The sequence below is a fragment of the Tiliqua scincoides genome, chromosome 5, assembly GCF_035046505.1.
Source record: "Tiliqua scincoides isolate rTilSci1 chromosome 5, rTilSci1.hap2, whole genome shotgun sequence".
NCBI classification, from domain to species: Eukaryota; Metazoa; Chordata; class Lepidosauria; order Squamata; family Scincidae; genus Tiliqua; species Tiliqua scincoides.
The window spans coordinates 52,807,982-52,827,891 of NC_089825.1; the positions used below are offsets into that span (position 1 = coordinate 52,807,982).

At 42.8% G+C, this 19,910-nt stretch overlaps 2 protein-coding genes and 2 non-coding genes across 4 annotated transcripts in view; 1 reads left to right on the forward strand and 3 right to left on the reverse strand.

Annotated features, from left to right (window-relative positions):
* The window catches only part of TMC2 (transmembrane channel like 2), a 61,525-nt gene extending 51,328 nt beyond the window's left edge, over nucleotides 1–10,197 (forward strand). The window contains exons 13-18 of the mRNA XM_066629181.1: nucleotides 818–885; nucleotides 2,680–2,919; nucleotides 5,329–5,454; nucleotides 6,657–6,735; nucleotides 9,895–10,012; nucleotides 10,163–10,197. Of these exons, the coding sequence (XP_066485278.1) occupies nucleotides 818–885; nucleotides 2,680–2,919; nucleotides 5,329–5,454; nucleotides 6,657–6,735; nucleotides 9,895–10,012; nucleotides 10,163–10,197 (666 nt within the window). The remainder of the gene's footprint in view (nucleotides 1–817; nucleotides 886–2,679; nucleotides 2,920–5,328; nucleotides 5,455–6,656; nucleotides 6,736–9,894; nucleotides 10,013–10,162) is intronic.
* Nucleotides 10,198–13,284: 3,087 nt separating this feature from the next.
* On the reverse strand, nucleotides 13,285–19,199 carry RPSA (ribosomal protein SA). The gene is made up of 7 exons (XM_066627652.1): nucleotides 19,101–19,199; nucleotides 17,013–17,180; nucleotides 15,818–15,936; nucleotides 14,940–15,185; nucleotides 14,233–14,361; nucleotides 13,704–13,872; nucleotides 13,285–13,442 (listed from the first exon to the last, which is right to left on the reverse strand). The coding sequence occupies exons 2-7, from the start codon at nucleotides 17,143–17,145 to the stop codon at nucleotides 13,348–13,350; spliced, it is 891 nt and encodes a 296-aa protein (XP_066483749.1). The 5' UTR covers nucleotides 17,146–17,180; nucleotides 19,101–19,199; the 3' UTR covers nucleotides 13,285–13,347.
* LOC136654879 (small nucleolar RNA SNORA62/SNORA6 family) lies at nucleotides 14,635–14,794 on the reverse strand. Its single transcript, XR_010794625.1, has one exon. It is a non-coding gene; the product is annotated as a small nucleolar RNA SNORA62/SNORA6 family (small nucleolar RNA).
* On the reverse strand, nucleotides 16,228–16,383 carry LOC136654878 (small nucleolar RNA SNORA62/SNORA6 family). The gene has a single exon (XR_010794624.1). It is a non-coding gene; the product is annotated as a small nucleolar RNA SNORA62/SNORA6 family (small nucleolar RNA).
* Nucleotides 19,200–19,910: the final 711 nt, after the last annotated feature.

The following is a 19,910-nucleotide window of genomic DNA, read 5'->3' on the forward strand; positions in this document are numbered from 1 at the left end:
AGTCTGGGATATTACCTACTATCTATGGAGATTTTTTGGGGGGGGCATTCTGTCAGTGCTCTCTGCTGCATTTTTCTTCATTATTGCATCCATAAAAATGTGCTCATAGAGGAAATATTTTATCACTGCACCAGAATTCTTTTTCTCTGTCATCGAAACAGTGTAGTAGATTCTTCCAAAATAATTGTTTGGTTTTTTAAGGTACACATATGCTTTTCTGACTGAATATTTTGGAACCTAATGTTCGAAAGCTAAACTTGCAGCTCTACCGGAATCTGGTGACTCAAATTCTTTTAGAAAGTATTGCCTATTTGCCATGTCAAAGGTTCTGTTTTTGGATATAGGATTACTTACTTTTGTTTTCTATAGAAATCATAGTATTAGGTGAAGTGGGGGTGTGTGGATTGTCCTATGACTATAAGAATCTAAGCAATGCCCGTCTGGATTGGCTAGATGTCCCATGTAGACCAGTATCCCATTTCCCATGGTGGCCCTTCAGCACCCTCTGAGAAGCCCATCAGTAGGAAACACATACTTTTCTCCTAACATTGCTCCCCCAAAGTTGGAGTCCAGAGACATCCTGCTGCTGAACTCAGAGTTACCACATCACCATCATGTCTAGTAGCAAATGACAGCTACCTCCTCCATTTGTAGAGATTGAACTATGCTCCCACTACAGTCTCACTTCCAAAAGACAATAAAAACAAAACATCTGCCAAATGCTAGTTGAAGGTTATATATTTTTGCTCCATATGTTTTTCATATTCCCACTATACGAGAATTTAGCACTTGGTCCAATTTCCCTCTTTTCTCATAGCCTTCTTATGCAGAATTTGACATCAGTGGTAATGTCCTGGGTTTAATCTTCAATCAAGGAATGATCTGGTAAGGTATCCTTGTGTTTTACTTCCCTTAATGCAGTAAAAATGATAAATGAAACGATTAGATTTGAACTGAGCTGTGGACCTCTGCCGATCTTGTTATTGCAGCTCTTCTCACCACCACCCCCCCCCATTTTATGTCACATTTATTTTACTACACATTCATTTGAACAGTGGTACTTAGGCTGTCTTTCTTTTGGGAACCTTTTGTATATGAAGCCATCCACTGAGGAACACCTGCCTATTAATAAGCGATTTGAAGTTTGTATGATAGGATGCCTGCATTGTTCATTCATTGTGTTGCTCCAGTCCATGGAGTTTAGTTGTCAATCTATGCAAGCTGATCATGGCAACCTTTAATTCAGGGAAGCCTGCATAGTGAATCTTTGTTAGTGACAGAGGGCCCAATCCTATCCAATTTTCGAGTGTCGGTACAGCCACAGGCATGCACTGCATCCTGTGGTGAGGAGGCAGTCACAGAGGCCTCCTCAAGGTATGGGAACATTTGTTGCCTTACCTCAGGGCTGCATTGCAGCTGCACCAGTGCTGGAAAGTTGGATAGCCTCTTTCCAGCACCGGTGCAGTGGCAATGCAGCCCCAAGATAATCAATGTTCCCATACCTTGAGGAGGCCTCTGTGACTAAGGCCTCTCTCTCCTTCAAGAGAGGGAATCCCAAGTGTGTTTATGACCTTAAAGACGTTTTCTAGCGTGAATGTTACCTGATACAAGTGAAGACATGTCAATAAGCAGGGCCACATGCACTCTGTAAGAAAAAAAATATCAACATTCTGTATGCAAAATAGATTCAAATAAATCAAGTTGCCATGATGAATTGCCACATCCAAGATTCAAGAATTAACATAACTTATTATGTTAATAATGGAAAGAGGGGCACAGTACAAAATGGATTATGAAGAGAAACAAAGCTCTTCAGAAGGAAGGCAGGGAATATTCCCAATGCTTTCTCTTCCTCCCATGGCCAATAATTTAACATAGGGGCATCAGGGAGCAGAAAAACATGCCTGCCAAAGTGAGAATCAAGTTAGCAGGATTATGGAGTGAGGGATAGGAAGAGGCACCCAAATGGTACTGATTTCTCTTTGAGAACTTATATCCAGTGGCTTAACTAAGGACACAGAAGTTGGGGATTTGAAGGCCAAAAAAGGCAAGGAAATACAATGCAACCCACAGGCAGCATGTTACAGATTCATCACATTGTTTTTTTTGCAACAATATGCACACACATTCTTGCCATAAGTAGATTGTGTCTTCAGCAGGCCAGTCTCCAGGCTTAGCATTTCCAGGTCTTTGACATGGGTGGTTAATAGAAGAAGGCTGTTCACTGCTCCTGTGTATCCTTGTCATAGTTAAGACGGGCATATGGCAGCCCCCAGTATTTCTGTGGACAATTCACAGAATCATGTGGATCCAATTCACATTCCTTGCCCAGTACTCTACAATCCATTGTTAATCACCAAACATGTCTCCCCACCCACATCTGCTCCAGAATTTCCATTCTGAGCAGTCCCCCAAATCAGGGAAACACTTCCGAAGCTTCCATTGAGAAATCTGGCAGATAGATACTTTGGCCCAAATCCTAACCAACTTTCCAGCGCAGACACAGCTGGGCCAGTGGGTCATGTGCTGCATCCTGCAGTTGGGTAGCAGTCGCAGAGGTGAGTGTGCTGAGTCCACCCTTAATTGCTGTTGCTAGTTTGCCTCTCCTACAGTTTTAGCTTTCATAAAACACTTCCTGCTTCTCTCTGTTTTTTTTGTTTCTTTTTCTTTTGTGTACAGGATGGGATCCTTCTATGCACCAGGTCTAGTTGGCATAAATGTGCTACGTTTATTAACCTCCATGTATTTTCAAAGCTGGGCTGTTATGAGCAGCAATGTCCCCCACGAACGGGTGTTCAAGGCCTCCAAATCCAATAATTTTTATATGGGACTCTTGTTGCTGATCCTGTTTCTAAGCCTGCTGCCAGTTGCCTATACCATAATGTCACTACCTCCCTCCTTCGACTGTGGACCATTCAGGTACTTGAGTGAATTATAACCAATCAATCAAAAGTTATAGCCAAATAACCAGAAAAGGAAAATACCTGTCTTACATAACAAAAAGTAGATTTCCTTAACTCATAACTGAACAATGAGACTGATTGTTCCAAGAGCCAGTTAGGTGTAATTATGGCCCAGCAGGGAACCAACCAATAAGGTGTTAGTATGCTAACAGAGAAAATATGCTCTCATTTCCATGTATCAGAGCTGATTCTAGAACTCTTATTCTGCTGTGTGAGTGCCATCAAGTTGGCCACTGGTTTTTTTCGTTGGTTCCTGATTTGTTGAGTGATCTGTACTGTTATATATTAAAATGTTAATGGGGGTTAACTTTACCAACCCTAGTAATACTACTGCATTTGGGTTGTGCATATGGTATTGTAATATTCTATATAGTCAGAAGGAGGTCAATCATGAGGGTGACACAATGAGTTCAGGCACCACAAACTCTAGTGATGCCTCTAGATTAAAGACAAGACAGCTGCCAGCAGCAATTAATTTTAGAAGCCATTTTCACTTTCAAAATTCAGCACATGTAGATTGTTTTCCACTTTTGCACAACCAGCACCTTTTTTACTGGAATTGGTGGGCAGAGGAAATCAATATTAAGACAGATTTTTACTTTGGAACATCTTATTTTACTTTACTGTTGCTCATCGGACAATCTCATGTCTAAAGAGAGTCCATGTTTCAAAGCACATATCTGCCTGCAACCCCTGGCTACGTAAAGACTTTGGTGAACAACTACTCAGAGAACAGCAACCAGAGGGTTGTACCCATATATGGAAGCTCAAAATGTAATAAATCAATGTACAGACTCAAAGTGAAGCTATTGGAGAATGTCAGACAAACTTAGAAGAAAAAATCCTGATTTTCAAAGCAACATTGAAGAACATCCTCCATATATAATAGCAAAAACTTATAACAATTGTAGATGCTAGAGGAATAATAGGAAATGACTTGTTCAGAACATGCTCAGTTATTACTGTATTAATATGCATTTTTTACTGTCATTCTGAATCAGCCCTACACAAATTGCTCTGTAGACTGAATTAACATGTCAATGAGCTTTAATTTGATTTAGTAACTGTTCCTTGCTGCACCACTGATTCTGACTCAGCACAGAGCCAATTCAGAACAAATCGTTCTTTGGCTCCATTATATTGGACCCTTCTTTTGTTAATCAGCATTGTCAGTAGCAATCACTTTGAAGAATGTTGACAAAAGAGGAAAAAATTTCTTTGGGTCATCTTAGAGTCAACAAGGCTGTCTGTATTATCTTGCCCTTTAAAACTATGCCCTAGTCTGGATTTGTGAACATCATCCGAGTTCTAGATGCAAAGATAAACACAGACATTCCCAATCCAGCTGTTAATGGACACGCATTATGCATTTGGAGTACTAAGACTCCAAAATTAAGGATCACTTCCCACATTACCTCTAGAAAAGAATGGGCTCCCCCTAACTGTGTTTGAATAAGTTGATCTTTTTCTATCTTTTGTACATCTTAAAATATATTTCAATACAATTCCATATTTAAGAGAGAAAATGAGTTCACTTGGAGTTAAAACGCTGACATGAATTACGTACCCCCTAGTCTATGTATCTTAGTATAACAGCCTGAGTATGTGAAAAAGTCACACTCTTCTCCCCTTCCTCTGTGTGTGTTGTGCTATTCCAAGGCCAAGCTCTGCCTGGAGAATTATGCCCACTTTGAGCTAATTATTATTATTATTATTATTATTATTAATAACAGTATTTAATTAGTTCCCCTTCTTTCCTCAAAAATGACCCTGGTTCTGCCCTGCAGTACTACTGGACCCCACCACCAGGGTAGCTCGTCTGTTTAACCTACAGAGGTCCTCCTTCCTGCCAGCAGCCTCCCACCACTACAGCAGCCCCTTGATCCTCAGCAGGTATTGGGCACAGCAGCCAAACACCAGTCCTAGTGTCTCCAGCAGTTTCTGCCCCAGCAGCTACCAAAGTCCATTCACACCTCAGTCCATTAATCCAGTCTGTCCTTCCTCAAGCTTGCCTCCTTCTGCTGCCCACACCAAACTCTCCCTTCAGTAGGTGCTTTTATGCCTGATGCCCTATTGCCTTCAAGTGGCTGCAGCTGTGCAGCACACTCTGCTGGATGCCCAGGCCTTACCCTTAAAGGGGCCACTGTTGATACCACATCCTACCTCCTCGCCAGATCTTCCGCGATTCCAATACAGTGTGTCTGTTGTAGATTGTGAGCCTCTTGTAGCCAGAACCTATGGTAAAGCACCACACATGTTGGTGGTGCTATAGAACTAAAGTATATTTCTAAAAGGCATATGAAGTGAAAGGCAATGTTAATACTATTACTGTGTTCTTTCTTTGCCTGCTTGTTATCCTTTCCAGTGCAAAAAAGAAAATGTATGATGTCATTCAAGAGACCATTAGTTATGACTTCCCACCGTTTGTAGCCAAGCTCTTCGGTTATGTGGCAAACCCAGGGTTGATTATACCTGCAATTCTGCTTATGGTGTAAGTTGTGATAGTAAAATAAGATTGAGCACTTGGGAGTTAAGAAGATTTTAGTAAAATGAATTGTTAGGTTGCTACCAGGGTAATTTAAAGCTACTGCTGTATGTAATTGTCAACACAGTTCTATACTTACTCTGTGCTGGTGCACATTGCAACAGCCCAGGAGATAGTGGTCATGGCAGGAAGGCCTGCGCCATCCCACCAGTACCAGTGCAAGAAGGAACACGTGCGAGAGCAGGTAAGAGCTTCTCCAAGTGGCACAGGGATGAGGGAAGGGCAGAAGGAAGGCAGGAAGGGTGTAACGGGGGGGGCAGGAGATGGGCAGATTGGGTCTTGGGAGGGGGTGGGATCAGCAGCACCCAAGCACACTATATCCTATTCCCCATCCCCAGACCTGAAATCCCAACATGGCTCAACTTAGACTTGCGCCCACTATTTAGCAGGTGCAGGTCTGAGTAGACCTGTTGTGCAGGCTTCCCCTTGTCTCGAGGAGACCTCACGCCTGCTCATTTCCAGCATAGGATGCAGTGTGGCCATGCTAGCCCCTCTGCATTGGTGCTAGTTAGGATTGGGCTGCAAGAGTCATTTCAAAGATACCAGGAACAGAAGTTTTTCAGTGGTGGTGACTTACTTGTGGAATACAGTCCCCATGGAGCTGGAACAGGCTCTCCCTTGCACATTTTTCAAGAGTGTTTGAAAACTGTTTTGTTTTGCAAATCCTTTGAAAATCAGTTGTTTTATAAGTGAATTAACACATTTTTAACTGCTTCTTTTAGTTTGTAACGGCATTTATATGTTCTTTGCAGTCATGAGCCCATTTTTACCTGGGAAAGGCAAGGTATATATTATTAAAAATAAGTAAAATGAACTCTTCATGAAAGCAGTTACGTTAGTCTTTCAGAATTATTTCCTGCCTCTCTCTTCCTCTGTGTATTATATATATATTATTTATACTGTGCAATTAATGAGATGATCACCAATTAAGGATATGAATTTTAACCAAAACTACCATGAGAATACTCTCAGTACAGATTGCAGGCCTGAGATCAAGAAAACAAGAGACTATATGTCTCTTAATTTATGCAATATCTTAAAAACCATTTCTCAAATAATTGATTACAGTTCCTGCACATCAACATCTACTTTAAGTCATCATCTTGTATCACTGGGATTAAAATGCACTTGACATTTGATTTTTCTAGCCTTGCCATATATTACCTGAATGCTGTGGCTGAAGCATACCAACAGGCCAATGCAGAGTTGAAGAAAAAAATGCAATTGGTAGGTTGATGTTTTATCAAGTTAGCTTGCTGATAAACTCATTACTGCATTTTTGCTATTTGCACCCACAACATAGTAGTGACTTTTCACTTTGCTGAGTGCGGTTGGGGAAAAAAAAATTATGCAATGCCTGTAATGTTTCTTTAAAAGTTCATACTAGTTCTTGCTAAAAGTGTAGCAAAGGTCCCCCCCCCCTTTTTTTAAACTCATGACTCTGAGGAGGTTCCTGAGATGCCTCCGCATCCTGAAGGGCTGCTGAATCATTCAGGCAACAATCCTAAACGCACTGGGAGTAAGCCCCATTGAACATAATGGGACTTACTTCTGAGTAGACACGCATAGGCTAGTACTGTCAGATACAATAGCCACATCTGCCCTATTGTTGTTTATTGTGTGAGAAGAAAAAGGACAAAGTGCCCCATAACAAATATGGCTTTGAGCCAACCCACTGGACATGGAAGACCACCTAATTCCCAGGACCAGAAAAATAAAGGGTTTAGGTGACCTGCCAGTATCGAACTGTAGTATTTAATTTATAAAAACAATATGCAGCTGTAATTCCCCCATTGGGAGTGGGTGAGCATTGCATCAGCCACCATCTACCAGAAGTTTTAGCTGGTCTTAACCTCTGGATAGTCAGAAGCAGGGCCGCTGAGAGCTGGCATTGGGCCCAAAGCAAGATGCCTGACTGGGCCCTCCTTCCTAAATTTTCCTACATACCACATTACTATATTTTTTAAACACATTTTCAATTGACCATTTTAACTTAGCTTGAACAAGATTGAGGGATCAATCCTATCCAACTTTTCAGCGCTGATGCAGTCCCAAGATAAGGGAACATACATTCCTTTACCTTGAGGAGACCTCCATGACTTCCTCTCCACTGGTGGATGCAGTGCGTGCCCTGTTGGCATGGCTGCATCAGTGCCAATATGATTGGGTCCTGAAACAAAATGAAAACACTTATCAGAATGGGATAATTTCCTTACTTTGAGTAGTGCCTCTGGATTTCTTTTCTTCTACCTCAGCAAAGTCCTCCTCATTTGCTTTTTCTTCTAATAATGCACAGGACTATCTGTCACTATCGCCCTCATTACTTGGTGATGATTTTGAAACAAAGCCTAGGTAAAATAAGCTTGCCTGGCCTTCTTTGGATTCTTCATTTGTTTTCTCTTTGTACTCCATACTGCTAATTTCACCTTCAAACCATGCCAAAATACATGTAGACTTGATCCAGTGCCATGTGTTCTCCTAAATTAGAAGGGGTGCAGCTGCCTAGTGGGGCCTGGGAATTATGTGAACTGAACTGGGTGACCTACTGCTGGGGCCTATTAATTCTGGTCTGAAGATGCGAGTTTCACTTTCCCTTTCACTTTCAAACATTAGTGTTTGAATTGCACTAATACATGTTGAGCTTATGGAGAATACCTGGGCTGCATTTCCACTACAGTTTTAATCCACTTTCAATGCACTTTTATTCCCCCAATGCATTCTGGGGGTACTATAGTTTGTTAAGGAGTCCAAGAGCTGTTAGAGCTACCCTCAAACCATTTCTGCCCAACACTGCATATACACAATAGGGACCAAATGTGTCTATGGGTCAGGCAAAAATGGGTTAACTGTGGTCTCCAGAACACATTGGGGTAATAGAAATGCATTGAAAACAGATTAAAGCTGTAGTGGAAATGCAGCCCTGGATTGGCCAAGATTGAGGTGTCCACATGTAGTTTGTAATAAATTTGTTTTGCATTGCATAGTTTGTTTTGCCATGGCCCAATCCCCTGGAAGCCCAGACCCCAGGGATTTTGCACGCCCCCCCCCCCCAGTCCTGGTCTGAAGTTACATCCAGAACATAAAAGGTAGCTGCAGACCACTGCCTTTGTTGCTTTCTTTTCATTCCATCATGGACATCTGTCAATATGACTGCTGGTACAGCAGGTGGAAGAGCTACTCTTCACCTATGCTTAGAAACTCGTAGAAGAACCAGGTGAGCAATAGGAGTAAGAGTAGGCGTTCAGCTTTATTGTTTTAATATTGTCTGTGCATTGTAGTTTATTCTCTAAGTAACCAAGTGTCTTTAATGAATTGTGTAACCAAATTTCTATTCTTCAAATTTCTATATATTTATCGCCTGTAGGACTTCTGCTTCCCCTTAGATCTGTGGTTTTCAAACTCTCAGGGAGTTTGAAAACCGCAGTAAGTCTGGCTTTCTCTGTGTTTTCAGAGTGCAAAAGGTGTGTGGCAAACAGTTCATAGTTCTCACGTGGCTCTACATGCCTGTATGATAGTGCTCATGTATATTATAAATAAGCTCAGTAAAATACATTCATTCACTAATATTCATTTATGTAAATATATTCAAATTTGAAATGTAAATTAATTCTTTTCTTTCCCTGGTCCCCGACAGTATCAGAGAGATGTGGCCCTCCCACCAAAATGTTTACCCCCTCCTGTATTAAATGAAAGCTAAATAGCAGTATAGGCAATCCCCTGTATTCACAGGAGTTGTTTCACCCACCACCACCCCCTGTAGATACAGAAACTGTGGGTGCAGAGAATCCTATATAAGGTATAACACTGCCCTCCCCATACTCATTGCCTTCATTTTTCTTGACTAGCAGTGGAAGAATGCATTTTCTTGCTTGAGGGGAAGTTTGCCAAACTGAGGAATGCAATATGCAGGCAGGCAGCCTGCGTGCTAGAGAAAAGAGACTAAGGCCCAAATCCTAACCAACTTTCCAGCACTGGCATAGCTGTGCCAATAGGGCATGTACTGCATCCTGCAGTTGGGTGGCACTCACAGAGGCCTCCTCAAAGTAAGGGAATGTTTGTTCCCTTAACTCGGAGCTTCATTGCCCTTATGTCAGTGCTGGAAAGTGGGTTAGGATTGCACCCTAACTGAATGTTAACAGGAAACAAGAAATTGATCCTCTTAAGCAAGAAAATGCTTCCACTGCTAGTAAAGAAAAATGAAAGTAATGGATGTGGGAGGGGGACCTGCAGAGAACCACGGATAAGTGAAACTGCAGATACTGGATCTATGGATGCAAGGGAACACCTGTATAATAGTCATACATCTTCCATCTTAGTTATGCCTTTTATAAACCAAAGCAGGTAATTTTTTAAACCTGTAGATTTTGAATGTTTCTATCCCCACAGCAACGTGAAGAGGCGAAAAACAAGAAGAACAAGACTTCCACAAATCCTCCAGTGAAGGATCCAGATGACTTGCTTGTTCCACCCACAAGGACCACTGACGAGCCCAAATCAACAGAAGGTAAAGACAACTCATGTCCTATTAGCTTTCAGCCAATGTTGGTCAATAAGATTGTTAAAGTACATAATGGCAAAGGAGCTATTTTAATCTATGGGATGCATCATTATGCTTTTCTCATCCTCCATTCATAAACAGCATTGTCTTCAACAGGATACAAACCCCCTGCCTTCATCCAATTCCCATAGCATAGGACCACCACGCAGGAAATGATGGCCAGGACTATGCTTACCAGACATCCAAGGCTCAAGCCTCTCAAATGACCAGCAGTTGCCAGTTTGTTCAAGCAATTATATCAACACCTTACAATGCATTTCATCTCACTCTGGCCTGAAAGACCCTTACATAAGGACTCATTTTGAGTTCTGACCCTCAGATTTCAGTTGGAATTCAACTGCTTTGCCAACCTACCAAATAGTCTTAGTGTGGTTTTATGTAATAATGTATCTGAGTCACCCCTAGATCCAATAACTGAGCCTCTTGGAAGCACCACCATCTAGCAAAAGGCTTTCGTAGTCACACACAATCAAATATATGCATCCAGTAAATATTATCCTCATTCAGATGAGACCATATTTTCAGCCATTTCTGCCCAATGTTGCATGTAGCAACAGAGACCAAATGTGTATACCTTTGGGCTGGGCAGAAATGGGTTAAATGATTCCCCCCCCCCTCTAAATAACTTGGAATGTATCCATTAGTTTGATAGAAGTAACTCTCCAGGTGCACGATTTAGATCTCCCACATTAGGGATGCTCCACTGCAAGAATGGAAGTGTTTGCCTTTTGATTTGCTGTATGTAAAAACTAATAGTGCCTAAAGTCTGCTGATGCAAGATTTGTCAAAACATCATGATTTTCTTCCTTCTATTAGATAATGAGCCAAAGTTTGCCAACCAGAAAAACAGTCCTGCAGTGGAGGCAAGCACAATCAGAAATGAGAATCCTGGAAGAGGAACCCTGTTGGCACCCCCGCTTCATACAACAGTGACACGGCCACCTGTTCCAAGAACCAGGATGCCTTATTCTAACCAACCAAGACCTGGGTCTTTCACAAGAGGACCAAGTCCTGGAATGGGAAGGGGGAAGATTCAGTAGCAGTCACTAAAACAGAATCTATGAACATACATTTTGAAATAGGTTCATAGGCTGTGCTGTCTCACCCACAGTTAACTCAGATCCAGTTGTTTGCTGCCTGAGACAGTCTTCTTGGTACTTCTTCACGAGGTGTAGAATTCTCTTCCTGAAAAAACCTGCCAAGTTCCCTCACTTCCTATTTTTAAGATGGGATCTTAAAAACTTTTCTTAAAGTTTTCTTAAACTTTTCTTAAAGATGGGAACTTTTCTGTTGAAAAATACATTTTATGATTGATATTATTATCAATGGCTCTTAAATTGGTCATCAGCTTAAGCAGGATTCTATTCTGCTGTTTTCAATACTGTTTCTTTTAATTGGATTACAATTCCCAATTAGTCAAGTCTATATGGATTTATAAGCAAAGTTTCTTCATAAAAATGGGCAGTTTCAGTTGTCAAAGGGAAACACATGTGGGAGTCTCATTAAACTTTGTGCAACTTTAAAGTCACTAAAATTGAGTGTTGGGCGGGTTAGAACAGACAAAAGAAGATATTTCTTTACTCAGCGTGTGGTCGGTCTGTGGAACTCCTTGCCACAGGATGTGGTGCTGGCGTCTAGCCTAGACGCCTTTAAAAGGGTATTGGACAAGTTTCTGGAGGAAAAATCCATTATGAGGTACAAGCCATGATGTGTATGCGCAACCTCCTGATTTTAGAAATGGGTTATGTCAGAATGCCAGATGCAGGGGAGGGCACCAGGATGAGGTCTCTTGTTATCTGGTGTGCTCCCTGGGGCATTTGGTGGGCCACTGTGAGATACAGGAAGCTGGACTAGATGGGCCTATGGCCTGATCCAGTGGGGCTGTTCTTATGTTAACTTATTTCTGAACAATGTGCTGTAAATCAGTTTGTAAATCTTAGTAACTGACACCTATAAATTTAAGTGATAACTTATTTGAACACTTTTTTGGTTACAGAATATTTTCTGTGCAAGCAGTTCTTTTCATGACAATAAAGCTATTGAATACTGTATTTCAGTAATCTTATTTTACTTTAAAAGGCAGATTGCAACCTTTAAAGTCTCTCCCGCATGCAAAAAATTATATCGCTATCCCCTTTGCAATGGTCAAAGATTTGTTTAAAGGAAGTACTATATGTAAATATTCTAAACAGACATGTGGTATGATGGCAAATGAGACAATACACAATTAGTTATATTTGTCCCATAAGCTAACCACCCAATAGTCATCTGGATCTATATTAAGCAAATAAAATGTAATCAGAAAATTAGCCCTGGGTGATTTTATGTTACGATTAACTAGGACCACTTGACATCTGCAAGTATAGCATATCTTTTTTACAGGGACATGACACACCACCTGGAGGAAAATGAACATTCAAATGAATCACTGAAGAACTTGTGGTGCACTTACTTGGGATATGATAAAATCTGAGTGTTACTGCAAACCCTTAGGTATAGCTCCCTTAGACATACAAAATACAAAGATTAAGATGCACAGTGTTACCAACTCTGTTCTCCTCCTCCCTCCCCAAGCAGCTTTGGCCTTGCTCAATGCTCCACTGCAATTCACTGAGGGCAAATGGGTCAAACATGGATAGAGCTAATGTTACTGGCCTTTTAACCCCTTGCTTAATTCAAAACTTGGCTCTTGTTTAAATAAGATGCCCACTTAGGTGGTTAGCAACAATTACCACATAGTACCAATTACCAATAGCCACTGCCTTGTGCTGCAGGATGTCAAGTCTTGGACACACCAAAATATCTACTTCAGTGGTTCCTGAACTTTTTTCACACCAGGACCCACTTTTTAAAATGACACTATCAGGAAACACTCAGGTTTACCAGCCTTTTAAAAAGGAGATCTAAAAAGAACTAATATTTATTTATAAGTAATATTAACAACTAGAAAAAGAACCTTGAACATTTATTTCACTATATTTACACATGCTTGCAAACTGCAGCTCAACTCTGCAGGATGAAGAGCAGTATCTGATTTTTTAATAGCCCTAGGGCTTGAGGCAATTCGTTATCTGACTTTTCCATTACCCATTGTCAACTCAACAAAAATCAGGTGGAAACCCAGTTTGGGAACCACTGGCCTACTTCATATACATAGAGAAAAGCTACTGGATCTCTCATCAGTACAAAACTAGACAGCAAAAAAAATGAACCAAGCCTAATTGTAAGAAAGATCTTTATTTTTCGTTTTCACTGTACTCAAACTTCTCTTGCTGAGTATATTAGGACCACTCTGTGGTAGTCCCTGCCCACTCAGTTGCCTGAGCTGTGGGAGCTGCAGACCAATCTTCAGTGGCAGGCTGTGCACTCCAATCCTCTGAAAAGCAAACATTAATACAACAATCAGAAATTGTAAATACAAGCAAATACCCTCAAACTAGTGTTATATTGAAGATTTGCTACAACTAAAACTTCGCAGTTTTTAGTTCTCAAGATGAGGCACAGATCTTGAGGCTTTGGAAACCTCTCCTCAAAACTATGTAGAAATACCAGTTAAAATAAACATTAGTCTTTCTCTTGTCATTTTTCATCATCACGGTCCTGGAATTTTTCTAAATTCTGTTTCTCAGGCACTTACCGGCTGGGAATGTCTGTATTGGCACAGAGGGCACTTGTACCCCTTCAGACCAGTCGGCCACCTCAGGCTGTGGAGGAGCAGTAAACTCAGGTGCTGGTGCAGTCCATTCACCCTGGAATTCCTCCTTGGTAACTGCTTTCTCGGCTGCAGCCTGCTCCTCCTTTTCAATCTGAAAAAGAACATCACAATTAAACATGAAAGGTAAAACTAGGCAAAACTGCACTGAATTGACATTTCAGACAGTTCTGTACATCCCTGAATAAGATGTTTGAGATTTGGTATGGTGACACAGGTTCTTGTGTGAAGCAACTTCTGAAGCACTGATTTTTAGTAATAATGGTCCAATTTCCAGGGGCACCAAACTAGGCACTACCTGAGAAGACTGCTGGCTATCGTAAAGGCATGTGGAAAGTTGCTCTTTGATTTTGGGAAAAGCAGTACAAAGTACAACATGTATGACTTTACATCTTTTGTACTCCAAAATGCAACAAAAACGCACAACGATTCTTTACCAATCTGAAGTATTTACCTCTTCAGGATCCCTGTAAAAGTACAGATCAGGCATAACCTCCCAAGGATGTTCACGGGAAATGGTGCCACGCATACGGAGGACCTCACGAGCCAACATCCACCACATCAGACCCACTGAATGAGCCCCCTGAAAAACATTGACATCACTGTTATGGCTAATCTTTCAAAAAACTAATTTGACACATTTTAGGGACAAGGCATCCGAGACTGTCAATAAGCAAAATCCATTTTTCATTCATTCATGTATTCTTTTGGCAAGCAACCAGTTCTCTTCAGAAAATTTAAGAACAGCAGGATCATGGCATCAAAGGTTCTGGTCAATTCAAGGATCAAGTAGTGAAACCTTCTGACTTAACATCCCTGAGCTACATTTTCTCTGCCAGTTTTTCATTTCTCATAGAGATGTGGCAGGAATCACTATCAAACTCCACTCATTGGATCACAAGGGTCCTTATGGCGTTAGCGAAAAATCCTGCCGAGTTTGATGTAGCACACTTCCTACACTCAGGAGTTCATAGGCCAGGAACTGACCTCAACTCTGAGCTCTAACTGTGTGCAAATGAATTCTTTCCTTTAAAGGAATCTTTGCCCACTATCACAATAAAGACATTTTCCAGGCTTTCACTGCAAAAAGGCTAAAAGATTATTAAACCTAGAAGATGCTTTTCAAGTGCAAACTTGGGAGTGTAACAGAACAAACATTACCTTGTTGTTGCATGGGATAGCAATATCCACATATCGCAGAGGAGAATCTGTGTTACACAAAGCAATAGTGGGGATGTTTACATAAGATGCTTCAGTCAGAGGCTGATGATCAGCTCTTGGATCAGTGACCACCAAAAGACGGGGCTCACGGAAGGCAGCCTGGATCTGATTGGTGAAGGTGCCAGGAGTGAAACGGCCAGCAATAGGTGTAGCACCAGTAGCAGCAGCAAACTTCAGAACAGCACGCTACAATAAGGCAACAAAGAACAACACTGATGTAGCTGAATGATTTCTGAAGAGCCTTGAAAAAAATTCTTTAACAGAGATCCAATGTTAAAATGCCATTTTGATACACTGAGTACCAACACATTCATTCCTCTATTGCAAGGGTCTCTAAACTTTTTGGCTGAAGGGCTGCATCAAATATCTGGCACAGTGTCAAGGGCCGGGGAAAAAGTTAAATATAAAATTTAAATAAATACATTGGAGATGGAACTTAAGATGAATGAATAAATGAATGGGCTGAAATGTCCAGGACTTCTCCAAGCATGAACACAGCCCAGGAAATAAAGCACACACTTAAATGGACCCCCAATCCCTCACCCCACAAGCACAACTCTGGTTGTGTTTGATCAACTGGGCCAGAGGCTCTCAGGGGATCAGAGGCTGGCCATGGGCCGGATAAAGGCTTGCTGCGGGCCGCATCTGGCCCCCAGGTCACGGTTTGGAGACCCCTGCTCTACTGTGTTCAGGTTATGGTTTTGCAGGCACGTTAAAGACAAACCAGCATCTACATTCAGCAACACTGAATACTACAAACATAATCATACCTGTCCTACAAATACACTACTGCTTACTTACTGCAAACACACTCATACCTGTCCAGTATTCCTGGAAGAGATAACGCTCACATCAGCCGGATTCTCAATGGCAACAATGGCACGGGCTGCCAAGAGCAGCTTTTCCCATGTTCTCTTCAAATTGATGATGTAAATACCTAAATACAATAGGATTCCAAATTAAAGGTGGCCAGCTGGGTACATTAGTCTGAATCTGGCCTCCTGAGTGTTCCCTCCCTTTAGCTTGTTATGTACAGTAGTTAGAACTACATAAATGAGCAGAGGAGTGCATAATGAAGACAAATGGCTCCAAAAGGCAGAGGAGCGTGCACAAACACTTTACTTCCTTGTGCACACCTCTATTCCTGCCCATTTTGTCTGGAAAATGGAGCACCAAAGAAATGGTTAAGTGGCATGAGGATTCCGTATTTTGAATTTCATTTTGCTTAGCATGTGGCAGCGACTACTATCAAACTCCAGTCATAGAGCTAAACTCTCCTGGTGTTAGCGAAAATCCTGCCAGTATTTAGTGTAGCACACTTCCGACACTCAAGAGTTCATTGGCCAGAAACTGGACTCAACTCTGAGCTTTAATAGTGTGCACTTGAGATAAAAACACACAGTATATCTGCCTGCAGCTTATCAACACAAATGCTACTTCTTCCTGATGTATTTTCATAACAAAATCAAGATGTTAGGAAAAGTTTCTACAGAACATGCCACCAAGTACAAACAAGTATCAATGTTACTCCAACCTAATAATACTGTAAGATAGGTTTAAACATATGGGATGGAATTTGTTCAAAATTAAACAATTTGTCCTGTTTCAATGAAATAATTAAGCATGTGTTTAAACTTCCCTACTGAATTCAATGAAGCTGAAAAGGAATTCTCTTTGATTGGATTGCACCCATGTTATTTATGTTTGAGATTTTCTGATTCACCATTCAATTACTACACCACAAGTCTAAACTCCTCCCTACTTTCAAAATCATCTGTAATTCCATGTCTATAATGCACTAACAAAAGCTACCATCAGCCTCTGTGGCATTCTGGCACTCTTTGCACCAAGGAATATAATTAAGAAAGAGAGTGCTAAATAGATCCAAATAAAAGTTTATAGAAAAACAGTAAAATCCACCACTATTTTGTCATTGTAGGTCACTGCTCATAACATTGCAACCAACTATAATTGAAAGTTTCATCCCTATGTTCCACACTACCAGACCCTTACCATCACTCTTTCTTTTATAAATGTACTGTTCCATCTGAAAGTCTAGATTAGTGCCCCCCAGATGGGTTCCTGCAGCAAGGAATTTGAGGACATCTTCCTCCTTCATTTGTAGGACATCAAGACCTCCGGACATTGTGAAAGTTTCCTTTTGAAGCAACGACAGGAAACCTGGAACACAATAATCACTGAAGTTACTAATGTTTTGACACCACCCTTTGTGTGACCTTGGGCAGATCACTACTCTCAGTTTCCCCTCTATGAAGTGAGAATGGTGACTGCTACCATCTTTACAGACAAATGTAGGGTTGTAAAGCACTCTTGAGACAAAAATTTCAATTTAAATACTTTTCAACTGTCAGTCATACCCAAAGTTTAGGCATTCTTCATAATATGCATCATCTCACTGTATGGCAGAACTCTCATGCTATATGGCAGCAGACAACAAGAAGGCAAAAATGTTGTCAAATGCCAGACTACCATTCTTAACCTGTGATCTGAGTAAATTCCAAAACAGAATTTAAGCAATTTACCAGTGGCATTCAACAGAAAAGATTTCTGGAAGTATGCATGCTGGTAAAGATGATGAGCAGAGAAATTTCACCTTCAAATTTCATCTCAAACCAAACATTCAGCAGATGGGATTAGCAAACTATCATCTTTGCAATATGGGGATCATACTGCTCTACTTTACAGAAATACAGCAAAACTTATTGTTAACATGTGTATAAAACAGTGTGTCCCAATGTTTGCCCTCCTCTGCACCACTTCATGTGGTCCACCTGTTTGAAGTGCCACCAGAAGTAACTGGCAATGTCATAATTGCCAGTTAGTTCAGGGTTGGTAGGCCAGAGGCAACATGAAAATCCACCAGGCTCGGGGTGGATGGGAGAGCTTTTTCGAGTGTGGAAAAGCATGCTTTGGAGCCTCCTACTGCTGCTTGTTGTGTCACATTCATGGTCTTGATGCTGGGTGGCAGGTATCCAGGGGTCCACAAGTACCACCAGAAACTACTTCAAGTGCCACTCTGGTTGAGAAACACTGGCATAAAATGCTTCAAAATCTTAGCAAGCACACCACATAAACATCGCATATCACTACAACATTAGAGTCTTTCAAGTTTCCAGAGGGGCATTAACCACCCAAACCCTAAGGACTCTCCTGCCAAGCTTAATGCACAGCCTTTTAAGACACTGCAACCCCCTCAAAATAAAAGGAAACCATTCAACTTTTGCAAGAGAGCCAGGAGATGTGGCTCCTTGAAAAGCTCTGCAAATAGCAGCCAAATAAGAACGCAAGAAGAGCCCTGCTGGATCAGGTCAAAGGCTCATCTAGTCCAACCTCCAGTGGCCCAACAGATGCCTCAGGGGGCACCCAAGATAACCTGCATCCTGGTGCCTCCCTTGCACCTGCCATTCTGAGGTAGCCCCCTTCTAAAATCAGGAGGCTGCACATAACCCCTCACGGCCTGTAACCTGATGGACTTTTCTTCCAGAAATTTGTCCCTTCCCCTTTGAGAACAGCATCTAGCCTAGATGCCATTACCTCATCCTGTGGCAAGGAGTTCCACAGACCAACACAAGAAGAGCCCTGCGGGATCAGGCCACAGGCCTACCCAGTCCAGCTTCCTCTAAAACGATCCAAGAGACCGTATACGGAGTGTGTGGAGGGCGGGGGCGAGCAGGAACTGCATCGCAACCCCGTGTGAGTGTCCTGACACCTGTGCTTCGGTCACCTGCATCTGCAGCCGTGAGCCTTCTTTGCGCGCCCTGACTGTGCACAGGCTGCCTGAGCAGCACACACCGGAGCCAGCCACAGCGGCCTGTGCGGGCCTGGTGCCGGCAGCACCACCTCCCCGCCTGCTCCTGGGGCGCTCCCTGTGCAGCTCCTGCCAGCAGGGGAAGCAGAGAGAGGAGCCCTCCTCTCCAGGCTGGACACCCTCCCCCGGGGAGGGTCGGGCAGTCCAGCCCCCCAGCGCAGGCGGGACGAGCCCCTTCCCTGCCCCGCAGCCCGGCTGCACAGCGCCCAAGGCCAAGTCAGGGCGCTCCGACCCCCCCCCCGCCCGGCCTGCGCGCGCACTCCACCACTCACACGGTGACAACGCCGTATGGAGGCCTCTCTGGGCTCGGAGAGAAAGGAGGCCGTGGCGCCCAACCACTGCTATATATACCCTCTCCGGCCAGCGAATCGCACGCCGGTTCCCTCCAAAAGGAAGTGACGTTACATGGCGCCGGAAGTGCGTTGACGCTCTCGCTCTATGGTTCCCTTTCTGTGCAATGGGCGATCTGGGCCTTCGGTTACGAACAACGAGGCGTTACTATGACAACGCGGACTTCCTCTTTGCTTTCCGGAGGCGAAGCGGAAGTGCCGCTCGAGAGGCCGCGCTGATAACCATAGAGGTTTTACTGAGACGTTCATGTTAACCATAGGTGGGCTGGATGTAGACAAGCAGGGGCTGTGCAGCTTCCCTTTCACTTGGCGTCTGTGGGAGGAGAAGGCGAAGGGCCTCTCTGTTCAGTGGAGCCTTTGCTACGGGGGGGGGGGAGGAGAACTAATTCCCTGGGCTATAGGAAGTGGGGGGTTGTAAGGGGGCTGCAGGAGGAGGAGCTTCCATTGCAGCACTTGGAAGCAGCCCTGAGGCCCAGAGGAAGCATCATGGGGGAGACCAGGCCCCTGGCCTGGCTGCTTCTGAAGCTCTGTGTCTGAAGGGCTGAGCATGAGGGACCTCTGTGAGGGGGAAGAGGAGGAAGCTTGGAGCGCCAGGACAGGGTTTCTCAACCAGTGGTACAGGCACCACCAGTGGTACTTGAGGTGGGGCCTGGTGGTACTTGCAGGATCCCTAGACACTTGCTGCCCAGCAGCAAGACCCCCTCATTTTCTCAACCAGTGGTACAGATGGGA